The sequence below is a fragment of the Girardinichthys multiradiatus genome, chromosome Y (assembly GCF_021462225.1).
Source record: "Girardinichthys multiradiatus isolate DD_20200921_A chromosome Y, DD_fGirMul_XY1, whole genome shotgun sequence".
Classification (NCBI taxonomy): Eukaryota; Metazoa; Chordata; class Actinopteri; order Cyprinodontiformes; family Goodeidae; genus Girardinichthys; species Girardinichthys multiradiatus.
This window is the reverse complement of record NC_061818.1, coordinates 14,069,015-14,088,540: the sequence shown is the minus strand read 5'-3', so window position 1 is coordinate 14,088,540 and position 19,526 is coordinate 14,069,015. Positions and strand designations below refer to the sequence as shown.

The 19,526-nt window shown below is 39.9% G+C and overlaps 2 protein-coding genes across 3 annotated transcripts; one reads left to right on the top strand and one right to left on the bottom strand.

The window, feature by feature from the left end:
- The first annotated feature begins 8 nt into the window (after nucleotides 1–8).
- On the top strand, nucleotides 9–8,639 carry LOC124863922 (germ cell-specific gene 1-like protein). 2 transcript variants are annotated; one of them, XM_047358484.1, is made up of 6 exons: nucleotides 9–616; nucleotides 2,091–2,400; nucleotides 4,373–4,420; nucleotides 4,511–4,675; nucleotides 4,763–4,874; nucleotides 8,121–8,639. In XM_047358484.1, exons 2-6 carry the CDS (start codon nucleotides 2,106–2,108, stop codon nucleotides 8,599–8,601), a joined length of 1,101 nt encoding a protein of 366 aa, XP_047214440.1. In that variant the 5' UTR covers nucleotides 9–616; nucleotides 2,091–2,105; the 3' UTR covers nucleotides 8,602–8,639. The 2 variants fall into 2 exon arrangements, with proteins under 2 accessions (XP_047214440.1, XP_047214441.1); XM_047358485.1 differs by lacking the exon at nucleotides 9–616 and having other exon boundaries at nucleotides 1,818–2,400.
- Nucleotides 8,640–9,586: 947 nt separating this feature from the next.
- LOC124863923 (epithelial membrane protein 2-like) lies at nucleotides 9,587–16,470 on the bottom strand. The gene is made up of 5 exons (XM_047358486.1): nucleotides 16,332–16,470; nucleotides 14,821–14,905; nucleotides 11,679–11,787; nucleotides 11,000–11,140; nucleotides 9,587–10,898 (listed from the first exon to the last, which is right to left on the bottom strand). The coding sequence occupies exons 2-5, from the start codon at nucleotides 14,893–14,895 to the stop codon at nucleotides 10,744–10,746; spliced, it is 480 nt and encodes a 159-aa protein (XP_047214442.1). The 5' UTR covers nucleotides 14,896–14,905; nucleotides 16,332–16,470; the 3' UTR covers nucleotides 9,587–10,743.
- Nucleotides 16,471–19,526: the final 3,056 nt, after the last annotated feature.

Sequence of the window (19,526 nt, the reverse complement as noted above, 5' to 3'; positions counted from 1 at the left end):
TTTGATAAATGAATTGTTGATGAATGTCCTTGGTCAGTATCCCACCTAAGACCTCTCTCTACAGAGGTTATAGTAATGTTCCCACCCTTCAAAATAATATAGTTCATCTCTCCATATTTAAACCCGTGCAGCTTTGTCGGTTTGTCTGTGTGTATGTGTAGTTTTAGTCGTGTCAAGGTTAAATCAAATTGAAGAACTTGCTTGTACAGGCTAAAAAGCGTTATATGGAAATGGATGGGGGCAGCAACTTGAACGGATCAAAATGAGTCTAGGAATCAAATTGAAACAGATGGAACAGAGCTGTCTGTTTTGGATTTATTTATACGGCTGGATTAAAGGCATGTTTGTGTATTTATAGTGTGTGTGTGTGTGTGTGTGATTGAGGGATATGCTCCCGCTCATGTTGGAGCGCTTCATAAAGAGTGGCAGTCGGACACCCCCGTAGAGGTCACTGTGACAGCCACAATCCTCTGTCAGTCTACATAGCTGCTGAAGAGCGAAGTGAAAGTGGGAGAGGGGACTCCAGCAGCAGCAGGGTCCCATTTTTCTCACATCTTTTACTCTTCTCTCAGAGAGGAGGCCGAGGAAAGACATATAAAGAAAGAGACTAAAGGAGGTAAGAATGATTTCTTTGTCTCGACGCACCGTATTGCATCCGTCTCTTGGAGGGTTGCCATGGTGATGGCAGATTTCCTCTCCAGTTAATACATCTTTATCCTACCAATTATCAGTAATGTGTGAATTTCTGTCAGTCTTTAAAACACTGTATTTCACTGGGATTTTACGAGATAGACCGGCACAACTGGGAAGTGGACATAAAATACCCTGGTTTTAAAGTTTTTTTATGAGTAAAAGAAAATCTCAAATCTTGTTCAGCCCCCTTGAGTCATTTTTTTGTAGAATTGTGTTTCAAAGCTATTGTAGCTTCAAGTCTTTTGGGTTTGTCTACCACCTTTTCTTTATTCATTTCTTTCTTTTGTTGATCTTTCTTCATTGAAAAATAGCTCAAGTTCAGTTTGGATAAGGGGCATCAGTGAATATCAATATTCAACTCCTGCCACAGATTCTCATTTGGAGAAGGCAGGACTTTGACAGAACCATTCAGACACATAAACATGCTTTGATTCAAATCAATGGCGTCAAAAGAGCTGAATTAATAGTACTCACGGGTTGCACATTTTATCTGTTTTTTTTTTTTTATGTAGAAAATAATTAGTCTATGCTCAACAGCTAGAATGGGATATAGCAGGACAACCGTTATTTAACCATTCCATTGTAGCCCTGGTTGTATGATTAAGATCATCCTCTTGCTGAAAGGAGAACCTCCTCTAACAGGGTTTCTTCCTGGAAAGCCCTGTATTTAGCTCCACCCATCTCTCCAATAACTGTGAGCACATTCCCTGTCCCTGCTAAAGAAAGGTATCCCCACAACATGATGCTCCCACCACCATGTTTCACCAGAGGGATCGTTTTAATTTGCTACTGTCACAAAATAAGAATAAAAACAACTGAAAACCACTTTCTTCACAATTATGTGGCATGGCATCGATCAGCACAAGTTTTCAGCTGGTGTGTTCAGGGTCGTGTGCTGTGGTATTTTATTTTAATGCACAGTATTTGTCTTTTAGACCAAAAATGTCTGTTTTGTTTCATCATAATCTTCCTCATGTTAGCTGTATCTACTGTATGGTCTGTAGCGGACCCAAGTATTGTTTTATAACCTAAACGTCTGCTCAACTTTCTGCTTATACTGAGGATAAATTAAACATAGTTTTATTGTGTTTACTAATCAGGCGACTTCAGAAGGCAGTGGATTTCAGAGTAAAGGGGGCTGAAAGCAAACGAATGCCACAATTTTCAGAAACCATGTATCATTCTTCCCCTACAGAAATATGCACTAGTTTGTGTTGGTTTGTTTACATAAAATCACAATAACATACACTGATGTTTGTGGTTGTAATGAGACAAAAGGTAAAAAAAGGTTAGTTAGTATAATTACACTAAATCCACATGTTCTACTCATCTGTTGCCTCTCATTTGAGTAAAAAGTATCACATATTTTCATTTCATCTTCTTTTTCCCTTTGCCAGCCTGCTCCTCCCACGATGGCCTTCCTGAAGAGAGTTCGATCCCCTTCCCTCTCCTTCTTCCAGACAGTCGTGTCCCTCCTCCTGAGTACGGTAGCCCTCACGTCCTCCTTCTGGTGCACAGGCAAGCAGAAGGTGCCCAAGCCACTGTGCACAGACACCAAGCTCACCCGGTGCATCCCTGTGCCCGGTGTGTCCAACACCTCCAACATCCAGTTCTTTTGGGAGACGGGGGATGACCGCTTCGTCTTCCCTACCTTTCACACGGGCCTGTTCATCATTTGCGAGGAAAACATCTATGTGGATGAATGGGGTGAGAGAGCGAGAGGGAGTGATATGGGTCCAGTCAGTTGTCCCTAAAGAGGAAAAATAAATCTTTGACTGATCAAGGCAGGAGGTTTAAGAACAACATTGCTCAGTTTTTTGTGTAAAAGCTGGGATTACATAAGTTGGAGAAAATTAATCAATCAAAGAACACTGGATTTCTAAGGAAATCTACGAATGCTAATCCATTTTTACATGTATGCTTAGAATATTAAAGCAATCTCATGGTGAGTGACATGATGTTTACTGGAAATTCTTATTTAGACTTCATTTTAGCAAAAACACTGATCTGGTACCACCGTGAAAAGGCACAGAAAAGTGGTTGGATGAACCAAGGTCTCCTTTGCACCCATATATATATATATATAATGTATGATGTATGTGTGTGATTGTGAGCCTGTAATGCTGTGTGCTCAGCCCAAAGAGGATTATCACCAGGCCAAGTTCTGCTCACAGAGATTTAGACTTTAACAGCATGACTCAATTATGGATTAAAAGCCAGAGAGGGGAAAGGTTAACAGGATCCACAAACGGGCCGGGTTATCGTCTCGTTTGCAGCTGATTAGATGAACTGAGCGAGAGTATTGTACGGCGTTGAACAATCATTTCTTACATTATTGGTCTAACTTCCATTCAGTGTAGTTGCTCACCTTTGTGCTTCCATAAATAGGACAAAAGGACAAAGATTTCAAATGAACAAAAACTGCTTTGCAAAAGTATTTATTATTACATTATTGGTAAATAAAGTGTAGTTTATTGGGATTCATTGTGCTAGATCAACACAAAGTAATGCATAATTATATCTCAGGCATTTTGAGGATTGCAACAGGCCTTTCTCCAGGACCTATAATAAGCTCCATCCATCTTCCCATGAAACCTGACCAGCCTCCCTGTGCCTGGTGAAGAAAAGTATCCCAAAGCATGATGCTTCCATCACCATGATTCATTTTAGGGATGGTGTGTTTAGGGTGAACCTCGGAGGCCTTAACAGAACAGCTGGATTCATACTGAGACTTGATTATACACAGAATCTATATATTGATTAGGGGCTTTCTGAAGGCAATTGGTTGTTTTGGATTTTATTTCGGAGTATTATAGTAAGGAGCCTGAACACAAAGGCAAACCATGTATAATGTTTCCCCACTAAATAACCCACTATCAGAAGTACCTTGTGTTGGTCTAACACATGAAATGTCACTCAAATACAATGAAGTTTGTGTTTGTAACATGACAAAATTTGAATTCAAAGGGTATGAATACTTTAGCAAGTCAGCAGAATTAGAAAGGACATCTGACGGTACAAAAAGAGGAGAGGTGGATGAAGTCTTCCTTTTCTGCTGCTGTCTTTACTTGCACTTGTTTCTTTAAGACTCTTGCTTTAGTCAGTTTAGAAGCAGATTATTGGTGCTATCATGTAAACAGTTTGGTAATCAAGCCACAAAGAAGCTTAACTAAAAACTGAGACAGGATGATGCTGCTTTTTTCTCTCCTTTTTTGTGCAATTATCTGTGCACGTGCTTGGAGTCAGTCAGATCCCTCTGGGGAAATGATTGCTCTATGTTTGATATTTTTTGGAAATTTCCACTATTGAAATGATTTTAAATAGTCTTGGAAATGGAAAAACAAGCCTGTGTTTCAGTTTGTGGTGCAGCTAATATTTTTCTTTCTGCTGCCATCCTTGGCAGACTTGCACCAAACAAATCCTATAATCTTTCATCCGGTTATGTCCGGCACTGAAAGCTCTTTATGCAAATGAACTTGCCACATAATAGCTTGATAGATGTGTTTAATTAAACTTGGGGTTTCCTATGAAATGGATTTAAAAAAAAATCTGATTTCTGATGTAACTCTTATCTTTTTATGTAAGGACCTCAGATGTTTGTGGTAAATGGTCACATTCCCTGTCCAGACAGACTTTTATTTATGAGTTTAGTATTTTATTCCTTTTTTGTCTTTTTTAGAAGAGAAGTGTCGAGGGTTTTACAGTTTGACTCCTGAATCAGAAGAAGGTAAATTCTTCCTCTTCATGCTGGCTGATTGTTGGATGTCCATGCCTACATTGTTGTTTTAGCCCTCAGCCTCTGCTCCTTCCTCTGCAGCAATGATCTGGCTGTGTCTTTCGTTGGAGTTTATGTATATCGGTCTGCTCCTGGTCAGCTGCCTGCTGCTGTCCGTGCAGCTTTGCATCAGGGCCTGGTTTCCCTCCACGCTGTGCTGGGGCCAGATGCTCAATGCCTTTGCAGCTGTCTTCACAGTCCTGGGAGGTACAGTTGTTGCTACCTCAGATCTATATTTGGGTTACTGGTTTTAATGGAAGTGCTTGACCTTTCTCTGGATTTCTTGTACCACAGGCCTGCTGGGGATGGTGGGTCACATGATGTTCCTGCAGGTGTTTCAGACCACAGTTTCAATGGGACCAGAAGATTTTAAACCTCACAGCTACGGCTACTCTTGGGCGTTCTAGTGAGTTCGTTAGACATTTCTGTTTAATCTGAACGTTTTTAAAACTGCTCGTATTAGTAATAGAACCCACATACACTTACACTGGAAGCTATATATTCAATGTGAAAACATTTTCCCCAATATATTTAATGTAAAGTAAAATAGCAGCCCAAAACAATTATTATAATTTGCAATCAGGAAAATATTATTCTAATATTGAAAATAATATGCAGATTTGGGTTTTAAAGTAAGAATTCACTTGCAAGCACTTAATTCATAAACGTTTTGGTCAAAATTGCAGGTAGGTTTACTATTGCAAATAATGCATGACCACATGGGTCTCATCTGTTTTAAATAGTCAGTCAGTCAGTCATTTTCTACCGCTTATTCCATAGTGGGTCGCGGGGGAGCTGGTGCCTATCTCCAGCAGTCTTTGGGTGAGAGGCAGGGGTTCGTCCATTGCAGGGCAACACACATACAGGTCCTTCTCAAAATATTAGCATATTGTGATAAAGTTCATTATTTTCCATAATGTCATGATGAAAATTTAACATTCATATATTTTAGATTCATTGCACACTAACTGAAATATTTCAGGTCTTTCATTGTCTTAATACGGATGATTTTGGCATACAGCTCATGAAAACCCAAAATTCCTATCTCACAAAATTAGCATATTTCATCCGACCAATAAAGAAAAGTGTTTTAATACAAAAAAACGTCAACCTTCAAATAATCATGTACAGTTATGCACTCAATACTTGGTCGGGAATCCTTTGGCAGAAATGACTGCTTCTATGCGGCGTGGCATGGAGGCAATCAGCCTGTGGCACTGCTGAGGTCTTATGGAGGCCCAGGATGCTTCGATAGCGGCCTTTAGCTCATCCAGAGTGTTGGGTCTTGAGTCTCTCAACGTTCTCTTCACAATATCCCACAGATTCTCTATGGGTTCAGGTCAGGAGAGTTGGCAGGCCAATTGAGCACAGTGATACCATGGTCAGTAAACCATTTACCAGTGGTTTTGGCACTGTGAGCAGGTGCCAGGTTGTGCTGAAAAATGAAATCTTCATCTCCATAAAGCTTTTCAGCAGATGGAAGCATGAAGTGCTCCAAAATCTCCTGATAGCTAGCTGCATTGACCCTGCCCTTGATAAAACACAATGGACCACACCAGCAGCTGACACGGCACCCCAGACCATCACTGACTGTGGGTACTTGACACTGGAACTTCTGGCATTTTGGCATTTCCTTCTCCCCAGTCTTCCTCCAGACTCTGGCACCTTGATTCCGAATGACATGCAGAATTTGCTTTCATCCGAAAAAAGTACTTTGGACCACTGAGCAACAGTCCAGTGCTGCTTCTCTGTAGCCCAGGTCAGGCGCTTCTGCCGCTGTTTCTGGTTCAAAAGTGGCTTGACCTGGGGAATGCGGCACCTGTAGCCCATTTCCTGCACACGCCGTGCACGGTGGCTCTGGATGTTTCTACTCCAGACTCAGTCCACTGCTTCCGCAGGTCCCCCAAGGTCTGGAATCGGCCCTTCTCCACAATCTTCCTCAGGTCCGGTCACCTCTTCTCGTTGTGCAGCGTTTTCTGCCACACTTTTTCCTTCCCACAGACTTCCCACTGAGGTGCCTTGATACAGCACTCTGGGAACAGCCTATTCGTTCAGAAATGTCTTTCTGTGTCTTACCCTCTTGCTTGAGGGTGTCAATAGTGGCCTTCTGGACAGCAGTCAGGTCGGCAGTCTTACCCATGATTGGGGTTTTGAGTGATGAACCAGGCTGGGAGTTTTAAAGGCCTCAGGAATCTTTTGCAGGTGTTTAGAGTTAACTCGTTGATTCAGATGATTAGGTTCATAGCTCGTTTAGAGACCCTTTTAATAATATGCTAATTTTGTGAGATAGGAATTTTGGGTTTTCATGAGCTGTATGCCAAAATCATCCGTATTAAGACAATAAAAGACCTGAAATATTTCAGTTAGTATGCAATGAATCTAAAATATATGAATGTTAAATTTTCATCATTACATTATGGAAAATAATGAACTTCATCACAATATGCTAATATTTTGAGAAGGACCTGTACAACCACACACACACTCATTCACACACCTAAGGGCAATTTAGAGTGACCAATCAACCTAACAGGCATGTCTTTGGACTGGGAGGAAGCTGGAGTACCCGGTGAGAACCCACGCATGCACGGGGAGAACATGCAAACTCCATGCAGAAAGACCCCTGGCTGGGAATCGAACCCAGGACCTTCTTGCTGCAAGGCAACAGTGCTACCAACTGCGCCACCGTGCTGCCCCTGTTTTAAATAACTTGAACAAAAAAAATGTTCCACTCTTTTTCAAATTTCTCCTTCTAAAAAGATTTTTAAAACACATACACCGAATAAAAAGCATTATCATCTGAGTCTTCCAGGTTAGGAAGAGTAAATCAGTCAAAGCATCTTCCAGTGCCGTAGGGTAAAGTCACAAAGAAGTAGAGTCCATTCCTGGTGCCCTGTCCCTGGGAAGCTTTTTAACCACTTAAGCAACCTCTGCAAATATTATGAACTCACCTATCCCTGGATCCCAAGACCCTGTCGAATCCAAGGTGAACATGGTGACCGGATTAAGGATAACCTCAAAACGCTCGTCTCACTGGTCGACAATCTGCTCAGTCAAGGTCCCCAAACATCCTGGTCCCTGTTTTGGTTTTGAGTTGCTGGCATATAACCCTCTTGGGGAGAAGCAAATGTCCTTCTACATAGTCTCTCTGAAATCCTCACACACCTGGGCTTTTGTTTTCAAACACAGAAGCAATGTCTTTTAGGTCACTTGGTAGCTGCCTGTTATTCAGGAGTCCTCAGAAACAACCAAGCCCTAAAGGACTCCTTCTACAGTTGATAGCTTCCATAACTGCTGGCATCCATCAATGGTTGATCTTGTTGCTGCCGCCTGATTTAACCAAACAATATTTCTACAAACAAACAAACCACATCCAAAAGCATGGCCCACTTAAATCCAAAATATCTACAAAGGCCATTGCTTTAAAAGATAAGGCTTTTAATTGTAGCTGTTCTATTTAAAATTCTAACAATTTTTTGGTGGCACCCTTTGAAACTAAAGCATGTGCATGGTGATTTTGAATTTAAATTGACCAGGACCTCATGTAGTGTGATGGGCAATCAATCTAAAAAAGATTTCGCTTGCACTTTTAGTGTAGACTCAGAAATAAACATTAACACCATGTCTCTTGTCCTTGTCTTATCTCTGTCAGTGTGGTTTGGCTAGCCTTCACTGTGTGCATGGCGGCAGGCGTCTCAACCCTGAACAACTACACCAAGAAGTTCCTGATGGTGGGACCCAGGAGTTCCTCTAGCCTCAACCCCTGCAGCTTTAACTTTGTGGGACTTCTGCCACCAGCTCCCTACTACACCCCCCCAAACCTGCCCGTTACCCTGTCTGCCCCACTGTCTGCCCCTCTGCCTGCCCCAATGATCTCCCACCTGTCTCCCTACTACGAGCCTCCATCAGCTGCCTTGCCTCTCACTTCTCCAAAGCTCACGCACTCCCACTCTCTCCCCCTCACTCACTCAGACTCCTTCCCTCTTCCACCGTTCCACCCTGCACCTGCGTCCCCCTTCCACCGCCTCTCCCTGCCCTCGCCGTCTCTCTCACCCTCCATCTCTGTTCACATGATGCTCCCAGGACACAAAGAGAATCCCTTGGATCGGGACGAGGATTACAGCCCACTTTGAACTCCTACTGGTGCATCTTAATAAATTAGAATATCACCATAAAGTTGATTTATTTAGGTAATTTAATTCAAAAAGTGAAATGCAAATTAATTACTTAAAAATCACACAATGTGATTTTCTGGATTTTTGTTTTAGATTCCGTCACTCACAGTTGAAGAATACCTGTAGATAGAAATTAAAGACTTCTACACACTTTGTAAGTGGGAAAACCTGCAAAATCACCCGTGTATCAAATACTTGTTCTCCCCACTGTATGTCATATATAATACCGGTCAAACATTTTAGATACACTTTCTCACCTAATGAGTGTCTTTATTTTCATGAATATTTACTATTTACATTGTTGATTCAATAAAACTGAATGAACAAACATGGACATGTGAAATAACTAAACATTTTATATTTTAGATTATGACAAATAGCCACCCTTTGCTCTGATTTCTGCTTTGCTCTTTAGCATTCTCTCCAAGTACATTTCAGGTGACCATGAGGTGGTCACCTGAAATAGTTTCCAAAGAGTCCTAAAATAAGTTCCCGGAGGTTCACTGAGAGACAACCAAAGGTTAATATTTCAGTCATCACAGCAAAGGGTGACAACTTTAAGGAATCTAAAATATAAAACATATTTAGTTCCTTTAGTTTTCTGTTTGCTACATAATTGCATATGTGTTCATTCACAGTTTTGATGCCTTCAGTGAAAATCTATGTACAATGTAAACAGTCAGAAACATAAAGACAACCATTAAATGAGAAAGTGTGTCTACAATTTGACCAGTAGTGTATGTGCTACACTTTTGAGTTGAATCACTGAACTCAACTAATTCACTGAGATGCTGGTGTACATTCAGCAAGGAGTCTTTTTTTTTTTTTTTTTTTTAGAAACTCCACACCCATCTTGGCCATTTAGGCATGTTTTAATTTGTTACTCTGTGATTTTATATAATGTAATCTGTTATGCTCAAAACCACAAATGACAAGTCACCACTGAATGAAAATGAAGTTTTATTTTTTCAAAAATCACTATTATTCATTTACGTAGCAAAAATAATAATCAGACATACAGAGCTTTATGGGAAAAAATCCTATTTACACATTATGTCTCATGCTTCATTATTAAAACAGTTGCCTTTAGGTGAACACAGCTAATGTAAGTGTATGAAGAGATTGTAATGTGATGAATTTACAATCGGAAAATAAGTTTGATTTTACTAATATGTTATTTAGAATTTAGAGTAGATATGCTTTAAATATTAAAAACCATCATAATTCTGTGGAGCCATTTCTTTCGGGGCAGATACTTGTCATGCAGAATATTTTGTCTTCCTAATAACAAATATGTTTTAATCCAATATAAATGCAACTATGATGTTTTTGGATGGCATGACCTTAACGGTCTTTTGGATCATATTAGTTTAGCCTTATGAAGAAAGATATTTTTTTTTATAGAGAAGAAAAAATATTGATAAACTGACAACAACATAAAGTAAAAACATGAAAGAGGATAACAGAAAACTCTTTTTATCTTCTGTAACATACATATCCATATATGTAAAAGTACATTTAAAAAATAACCACAGATTTAACTCTTCAAACTTGAAAATTTATTGATGTTATTTGGTAAGACTTTATATTACTGCCATTCAAATACTTAATGATCTCTTATAAATAGTGACTTACTATCTTGATTACAGAGGGAAAAAAAGCAATTTATAAACAGTTTATGCTTGATGATCCTGACACACATTAGCGGATCATTAAATATTTGATTTGTACCCTCATCATAAAATGTTGACGTCTTAATTAATCATCGCCTCTCATAAACATGAAGGCTTTCTCTGTTCAGCTTAAACAAAAGTATCTTTAGATGCCCTGAAGTAAGCTAGCCTGACGCTGGGCTGAAAATATACTTAAATATGACTGCGACTGACTGAGTTTGCCTCCTGTTTCAGATGTAAATCTGAAGCACCATCAGAAGGCAGACTCGGTCAAAACATTAAATGTATATGAGAATATCCACAGGTCTGTTGTGTTTACACTAGCAGCTTAAATGTAATTAAAAAAGGATTTTAGTTGAAAGAGTAGATCTGTCCAAAAAACAAGCACATTAGGTGGAGTGTGATCTAGTGTCCAGGTTGCTCCATGCTACTTCTTGCGTAGCACAAAGTAAACAATGGAGGAGATGAACGTCAAACCGAAGGCGATCCACGCCAGGATGTAGCTGTGGCCGTAATTACCTTCAGGCTCATTGACATGGAAGCGGTCTGTGTAGATGGAGGCTGCGATCATGATGAACAGACCTGAAGGGAAGGCAGAGGATTATGAGGGAGAAAAAAAGAAAATGGTGATGATGCAGATCATTCAGAGATGTGCAGAAACATTCTTTCAAAGTGTAACTTACAGGCAAGGATTTGAAAGATGCCGGAGATGGTGAATCTCTGTCCCTTTGGGAGGGTGAAGAGTTGAGCAAGAAACACAAAGAGGCCAATGATACAGAAAATACAGGCAAGTACAGTGGTGGCTTGCACTGCCTGGAGGTAATCTGCAGGGGGAGCCAGAAAGAGCAACACAAAACGTGGGTGATAAAAATGTTTATCATAATGGATGATTTTATTCCAAACGGTTTGCAAATGAACATTTTTCCACATCCCAGCAGAGTTAGAGCACTAGAATGTGCAAACGATGCTGGATATGTTGCAAGAGAATGCTACAATGCTGGGGCAAGAATTTTAACTTGCGAGTCAAAGCATGCTTTAATTGCAGGCATTTACAAATGTGACATCTACGATGGTTCTAATGTCTTAAAAGCACTAAAGTGCTCTTGTTTTGCATTTCCACAAACAGAATAAAAGTTTCCTATGATCATGTCTCAAACTGTGAATAAAAAATCTCAGTGCAGTTCACATTTGATTTTTCAAGTATTTTAGATTTTAAACTAAAGATGATCAAATTCAGTTCAGATTCCTTGAAAAAATAGTGAACTTTAATTCACAGAATATGAAGCTACAATTCTGAAACCAGCTTTAGCATCATTATCTACCTGTTGTACATCTACAGCAAATGTATTTTGTTGTGCTCACCTGATGGGTAGGAAGGGATATTTGGGAGCTCAGTATGATTCCACTTATTGTTGAACCAGATCCACCGGCCCCACACATCAGTGCGCATGGTATCAGTTACCCACCAGGCCTAATGGGAAGGGCAGAGAATGAAATCAATACAAATTTTGTCACTGGATTTAACGCTGTATAATGTCAGAGAGGAAGCAATGTCAAGCATTTTTAGGGGGAGTGACAATTCAAAGTACTGATGCACATCTCCACATAACTATGGTATAACTCAAACTTTGCTCTGAAATGCAACACAGGTAGGAATCTCAGATATTTCATGTATTTGACCAGCATGTGCAGGCTGGATTGTTAAACTATGATTGGCTTGCATCAAAAACAAATGTTGAATAAGTGGTCAGGTTTAGCCTAAACCGGCTCAGTTATGGTTGAGGTGTGTTGGGACCCAGCCATGGATTTCAACATTAAACTCCGGTACGAACTCTTCTGGAACTTTTCAAAATAAAGTGCATTAACCTTGCTTGCGGACTTCCTGTGACGCCACTGCCCAAATAATAGCACAGCTGTTGCTACATACGCTCTCTTTCCACACGGCCTCTAGTGGGACCGGTCAGGAGAGGCCAGCGCGCTAATGTCTTTTGCTGACAAAAAGACATAAACTCTTCAAACTGGATTCAAAAGTGTCATAAGATCACGCGATCATATGTACAAGTTAAGTAGGAATGAATTGCTGTTTGTGTACCCGGTATTCATTCATGAACGGGGGTAATTAAGGTATAAGCATTGCTTGACTTTCTCTCCGAGCCCTGCAGTAGCAAACGGTGTTTGAGAGAAGCCCCTGCAAAGATGTGGTTTCCCAGTCTGGAAGGAAGACAGCAGAGACCGCATCACCGTGTTAACCCGTGTGGTCAGCGGACAGAACAAGTCGTCTTGCAAGCCACAGCTCCAGAGGTCAGGTTAGCTGAAAGCCAACCACTTGTTGACTGTGGACGTTTCTTCAAACTTCGCCCCTTGGACAACGTTTCCTCAGCATGGTCAGAGGTTAGGTTTGGGCAAAAAAATAATAGAAAGATTTAGACTGAAATGATCTAAACGTTTTCCATTTTTTATGAAGTTTGGTTTTGTTTTTGTGAAACTCGGCTATCTTAGTGCTAGCAGGGTATCTGCAGCACACGTGTTAAGTTTTGTGTTCTTTGTCTGTGTGTTTTTAAAGTTAAGACAAACTTTACTTCAAGGATGATTTTAAACACAGAAGATTGCTCATAACGCGCCGTCCGCGCTTATGCATTTTAACCCTTTTATTGACCCTGGTATTCTAAAGGTGTGTGTTTGATTCTGGTGCTAAATAATATTTACCCAGAAAGGTTTAGTTTTCAATCCAGTAAATAATAGTCCCTATACATAACTAAATAAACACCATTAAGCACCATTTCTCCAGAAAGATTTGGCTCTTTACAAAATATTCCCTTAATAATATTTCTTCAAATATTATTTTAATAAGTAAAGGCAGCTAATGAGACACCATTGAGAAATGGTCATCCAGAAGGTTGGTTTTATTCAGCAGATCGTTATTTAAAACATTATTTTATTAAAATAATATTTTACCTGATCTTGCATTGTGAAGGGTTGTCTAAACGTTTGCTGATTATTTCCTAAGTTGGTTCCAAGACTAACTTCACTTCACTTCCAGATTCTTCAAGATAATCATTGCAAGATAAACATTGCATGGTAATGTTGCATCACTCTTTTTGGTCATGATTTCCAATCATCATTAATCAACCTGTTTATATTGTACATAACCCATTAGTCTTTGTTATTGTTTAATTCTGCTTGGTAGTTAGATGGATTGTTTTAGCATAGTAAAGAGTTTGTTGATTGAAATATGTTTGACTTTGAGTCGACTTATTTTTGTTAATAAATTCTTGTATTTTAAGAGATTGTGTGAATTCATTCCATATGTGTGCAGAGTTTTGCTGTTCAATAATGTCAGAGCTCGTCTCACACCTTTCTATTTTGTCCTAATACCACCACCTTACTGGGCTGGTATTCACAGGACAACCCTTAACAGACCGGAATATTATTTGATAAAATATTAATATTAAATATTAAAAGATATTCTCAGATTAATAATCACAACAGGTGCAAACACAACCTCCATTTCTGCTACCTGTGCGACCCCTTCTCTTTTCCAGTGATTATAATCAGTCTGTCAGAGAGAGGTACCCCCAATCCTTGTGGTTTTTAATATAACAATGACCACCAGTGGGCTCTACATGGACAAACTTTATCAGTTTATTATTTTACTTAGTACCCCAACGAATAGCCCATTCTACAATGGCCATACTCTGACACTCAGTAGTTTAATCTAACCTCCCCAACAACCCCGCACCATTCCAAACCCTTTGTGAAGTACCTTGAGACTCGTTAAGGTCCGCTACTTAAAACAGATACATTCTAAGGAATACCAAAGCATTTTGTGCTGATGGCATATTATGAACCTTCAAACCGTTGTCATGTTTGCATGTGGTGGCTAGTTCCAGAGAAGTCGATTTACATGGTAAATGCAGTAAATGTGTGCATTTAAGGATTTTCCTGTGTAAAAAAAACTGACAACAGAACGTAAAGTGGTGATGTTTTTGAGACTTAAGTTTTTTTAAGATGCCAGAAGTCCACTTTAATCTTGGCCTCCCTTGGGCTAGCTGTTAGCTTTAGCCTCTGGGACCAGCCAATTTTTATTTATACTGAGGCTTTGTTCACATTAACATAGATATTTAGTAAAAAGCATATAATCTGCAAAAAGCATATTATAAGTGACATAGACTTGACATAAACCCCCAATGATGTTGACAGTGGCAAGGTTATCGCCCCTGCTGGCGCGACATACTTTATATGACTGGATTCCAATGGAAGGTTTACATGCAGATTTTTAAAAAAGCGGAGGAAACAAATATTCATTTCAAAATTATACAGATTAGTGTAGGTGTGGCCTAAGTAAAGCAAACAAAGTGGTTAACAACTGCTGATAACTGTTTATAATATTTTAAATTCCTAAACTATCCTTTCAACTCTTCCTTGAATAATCATTCTGATGAACTAAAACTAAGCAATCCTGCATGAGGTGTTTTCATAGTACTGCAATATGAATCTTACTTACATTGTCAATGGTAGCCACCAACAGGAGGATGATGGCTGCGACGTGAAGAACCGAGAGTCCGACGAGAATCAGCATGGTGACTGTTCTGGAGGGATGAATGGAGATAAAATGGGTTGGATGTTGTTTCCCCTCACAGAGTTTTGCACATGTAGTTCCACTAAACCCCTTCTACAACCGCTCATTCTAAGCTTGAAATGAAGACCAAAAAGCCTCACACCCACTCAGGGCGTTGCTTCTCAACTTCTAATTTGAGTCCGAGAGCCAAACGACTCTTATGAAAATGTCTGCGAACCGAGCTCAGGTTAATATTTATAAAAGGAGTCAGTGGGAAAGCAGAGGTGCAGATGGATCATCAGGCATGAGAAGGATCAGTAAACACAGAAACTGTTGGTAAGGAAGGAGTAAAAGACAAATTAGTAGAAGAGTTTATGGCATATAGATGAGTATGGGCTTGTCCAGGGCTTGAAGGATACCTGCCACTCCCTGAAATAACTAGAGCATACACCCAGTTCTCTCACCAAACTGCTGATCCCTACACACTCTGGCAGACAATGCATCCCCCTCTGCCTTTAAAAATTCATTTTACAAACTGTTTCATGCTTTCATTGTAAAACTGTTATTACAGTTTCAGAAACTTGTAAAGAACCTCATGTATACATGAACTGTGTTTGTGTCAAATCCGGTCCTGAAGCCACGATAGGAGAGATCAGAGGCACTTGGAATGTGCTGGTTCCCTCTTCGGTAAAGGAGTGGTCAAGGGTTGGGCCCACTAACACACATTCTGGCATCCTCCATGCCGCTCACTAAAGCAGCAAACTCATGCAGACACGGGGCATTGAGCTGGCAGCCATGTGACCAGGCCTCGGGCATCCATACTTTCCTGCCGCCCTCACTCTCGCCTCAAAAAGCCACAAGATTTTTACTTTTTAGAGAACTGTGTGCGGCGCCAACCTATTGCACTAAGAAGCAGGACCACAGATGTTTTCTGGAATTTCACCAGATTAGACTGAAGTTTAAATTTGAAAAATCTGGCTAAAATAAAAAAAAGTTAAACTATCTGTTTTCATTCAAAACACAGTTGGGAAATATCTGGTTCTTCCAAAATTGATCCAGAAAAGCTGAGCTGTCAAGTGTTGCTGCAGGGACATTAACATCTGGCCTTGATGTTGCTGAATTTCCATCCCGGAAAATGAAAAAAAAATATTTTTTTGCAATTGCAGAAGCTTGTAATTTTAATTTTCATAACTTTTTACCCACATTTTCAAACCAGATTCAAACCTGAAAATGTGAACCAGTCTTGCCAGCAGTGAAATCGAAATAGATTGGAAAATTAAAGCCGAGTGAGGTATACAAGTAAATTTGCACCTTTTTTCTCATTGCCTTCTCTTGAATACAAATGAAATCATCCAAACGCAAATCTTCAGAAGAAAGCATGTTCAAATATTTTTTCTGATCCTCCTGAATCAACTCAAATATCAGATCTGAGAAGCAAAGAAAAGTCTTTGACTTACTGTTAAATGGCTGTGTGTCTCTTTCAGGTCCTATTCCTCCTGCTGTCAGTGACCCTAATTCCAAGCTGCGAGTCTAAATGCACAAACATAAGAAACTACCCGTCCGCCCACTTATACCCAGCCCTCTTTTTAAGTCCACACCCCAGACAAGCCTCTTGTTTGCCTTTCACATAATCTCTGACTCCTTTTCCTGTGTATACTCCCTCTACGTTACTCTCTCACACACACAAACTCAAACAAGTTGTGTTTTTTTGTGTCATTTCTCATGTCTTTGCCAATCAGCTGAAGATGTTGGTTTATTCTTATGAGGTCTGCTGGTGACTCACAGGCGAAGTTGAGGGGGAACTCCTAAAACACTGACTGGACACACAATGCCATGGTGACAGACTGCAGCCCAGCTAAGCACAATCACAATCACAGTGTTGTCGCTATGGGTGACGTGTATACACAGAAATAGTCAAATCAGAGCACATAAACACTCACGCGTCTGATGAATGCCGTAACTTTCCTTCTTGATGGCTTCCCTGTGTTTCCCCAATTATTGTTACAGAAGGCGATATTTCAGGATGAAGGCGTTTTTCTGGTGGCAACAGAGGGAAGTAGGACAGGGCAAATGGATGCAAGTTCGTTGCCTAGGTGCAAAGTAAGGAGGAACATATTGGAATGTAAAGGGTGGAGGGGTTAGGAGACATTTCACACCGCTGTGACTTCATTTGCTATTACTCATCGACACCATTTAATTCTCATTGGAGAGTGATATGCTCCAAATGAGCCCAGTAACTCAAAGTCATATGCTTCTAAGGCCATTTGTACCATTTAGTTTTCAGGCTCTGCAAAAGTATTCATACCTATTGTAGCTTTTTGCATTTTGTCATATTAGAACTACAAACCTCAAAGTATTATATTGGGATTTTATTTGGTAGATCAACACAAAGTATTGCATGATTGTGAAGTGGAAGGAAAATAAAACATAGTTTTCATTTACGTTTAGCCCTCCTTTACTTTGATCACCCTGAATGAAATCAAGTGCAACCTGTCATCTTCAGGAGCGTCTAATAACCACATCTAACATGGTGTTAGCAGCATCATGCCGTGTGGAAAATGATACATGAAACTGTATGGAGGTTCACCTTCCAGAATGACAACAACCCTAAACACAGCCCAAGCTACAATGGATAAGGTCAGTGGTTTTCAAACTTGCTTTAACAACGACCACTAAAGTTCCCAAGCTACTTACAAATTTTACTGAAGCAACAATTGTCTTCAGTTACAGTAATCTCTGTCTTATCCTGTCTATATTCAGAAAGGCAAAAAGATATTTAAAAACTGCATCAAATGTTCTATCACTGAAATGCTTTGTACTGAAAGCACATTCCATCTATCCATCCATGGGAGACACTTAGCAGTTTCTCTAAAGCAGAACCTGGTAGATGGCAGTAAATGTTAGGGGCTGTCCCTGTTTTTCTGTTTTGACCAACTCCAAAGAAACCTCTCTGAAATCAGTTGGACCTATTAATGGTGCTGGCAGCTTACATCCCCCCATGAGACCAAAATGACATTTTTTGGCCTAAATAAAAAACACTATGGGGGAAGAAAAACTAACTCTAGCAACCTGAAAAGACCACACTCACAGTAAAACATGGTGGTGGCAGCATCCTGCTGTAAGGGATACTTTTCTTCAGCTGAGACAGGGAAGCTGATTGGAGTTCATGGTAAGATAGATGCTAAATACTGGATAATTCTGGAAGGAGGTTCACCTTCTAGCAAACCCATGACCCTAAATGGTTTAAATGAAAATGCTATTCATGTGTTAGAATGGTCCAGTCAAAGTCCAGACCTAAATCCAATTAACAATTTGTGGAAAGACTCAAAACCTTCTATTCATAAACGTTTTTCATCACCTACGAATCACACTCTTTAGATTTTAAATAATAAAAGTGGTACTCAATCAAATTTAATCCCAACAAAATACTTAATAGTTTTGGAAAACACTGCCTGAAATTACAAAAAAATATATATATATACTTATGAATGAACAGACAAGTTTCTGTGCAGATTTAGGCGTCATGTTCTTTTAAAATCCCTCTGAAACTTTAAATCAGTGAGGGAGGTAAAACATACAGTGAGGAGCATGATGTCAGCTGTATGCTGCTTGAAGCACAATGAATGGAAACAATTTGCAAGTTTGAATCCAGTTTGTAGCTGACTGCCTGATTTCAATATGACATGGTTGAGGATAGGTGGAGTAGCATGAGTATCAGAACAGTTTGTTAATTTTCATATGCAAAATGTTTGCAAAATAAAGCAGGTGGGAGAAATAGGTGGAATAAGCTAGGCACATGCTCAGCGGCTGAGCTAATCTGTTTGCTTCTGGTGAGCCTAAAATGATTGGCATGTTCTACCAAATGGACTCCACAGATTAACTACTCAGTATACCGTCAGACCTGCTCAGCCGCAGGTGAAGGTGAGCAATGTGACCACACGCTTCAGAGGAAAACATCCTGCCGGTTCGGACCTTCAACAGCTACTCGTGTGGCTACATTCTGAGTGGGTGAAGGGTTTAACACTGATGGACATACATCTAAAAGCATAGTTAAAGTATATAACAGAAGGAAAGAAAAGAACTGGAACAAATCAGTTTGTATTTTAGGCACCACACCTTGAACAATTCTCTCAACATCCCAGGTTAATTTTCATGGTAAATAATTACAAATATGCAACCTCAGACAATCACACCAAACCAAGATGAGTAACACAACCCTCGATGCAGGGAAATAGTACTACATGTCCTGCTTTCCAAAGTGACTCAAGATGAAAAAAACAAAACTGAATAACTATGCTGTGATGCATCTGTTACCCAAACTGCTTCTGAGAGACAACCTGAGATGGATCTGGATCCGACACGAGGGAGGCAGATTGAGAAAAAGTAGAATGCGGTTGGACCTGCTTGTGTCCTGGGTGTGTTCTACTCCACCCTGCAGGTGAGATGAAGCTAGGTTTGCAACATACATTTAAGAAGAAATAGGGCACTCCCTGCAGCTTAATCTATCCAGCAAACAATAAGCACCGAAAGCAGCTGAATAAAACCAAAGGAAAAGGCCTGCGGAAAAAGAACTTTAACAAGAATGTTCCTTTTTTATTTTTTCTTGGTGTATTACTAAGAGAGGAAACACAATGAGTCATGCATCAGTCTGC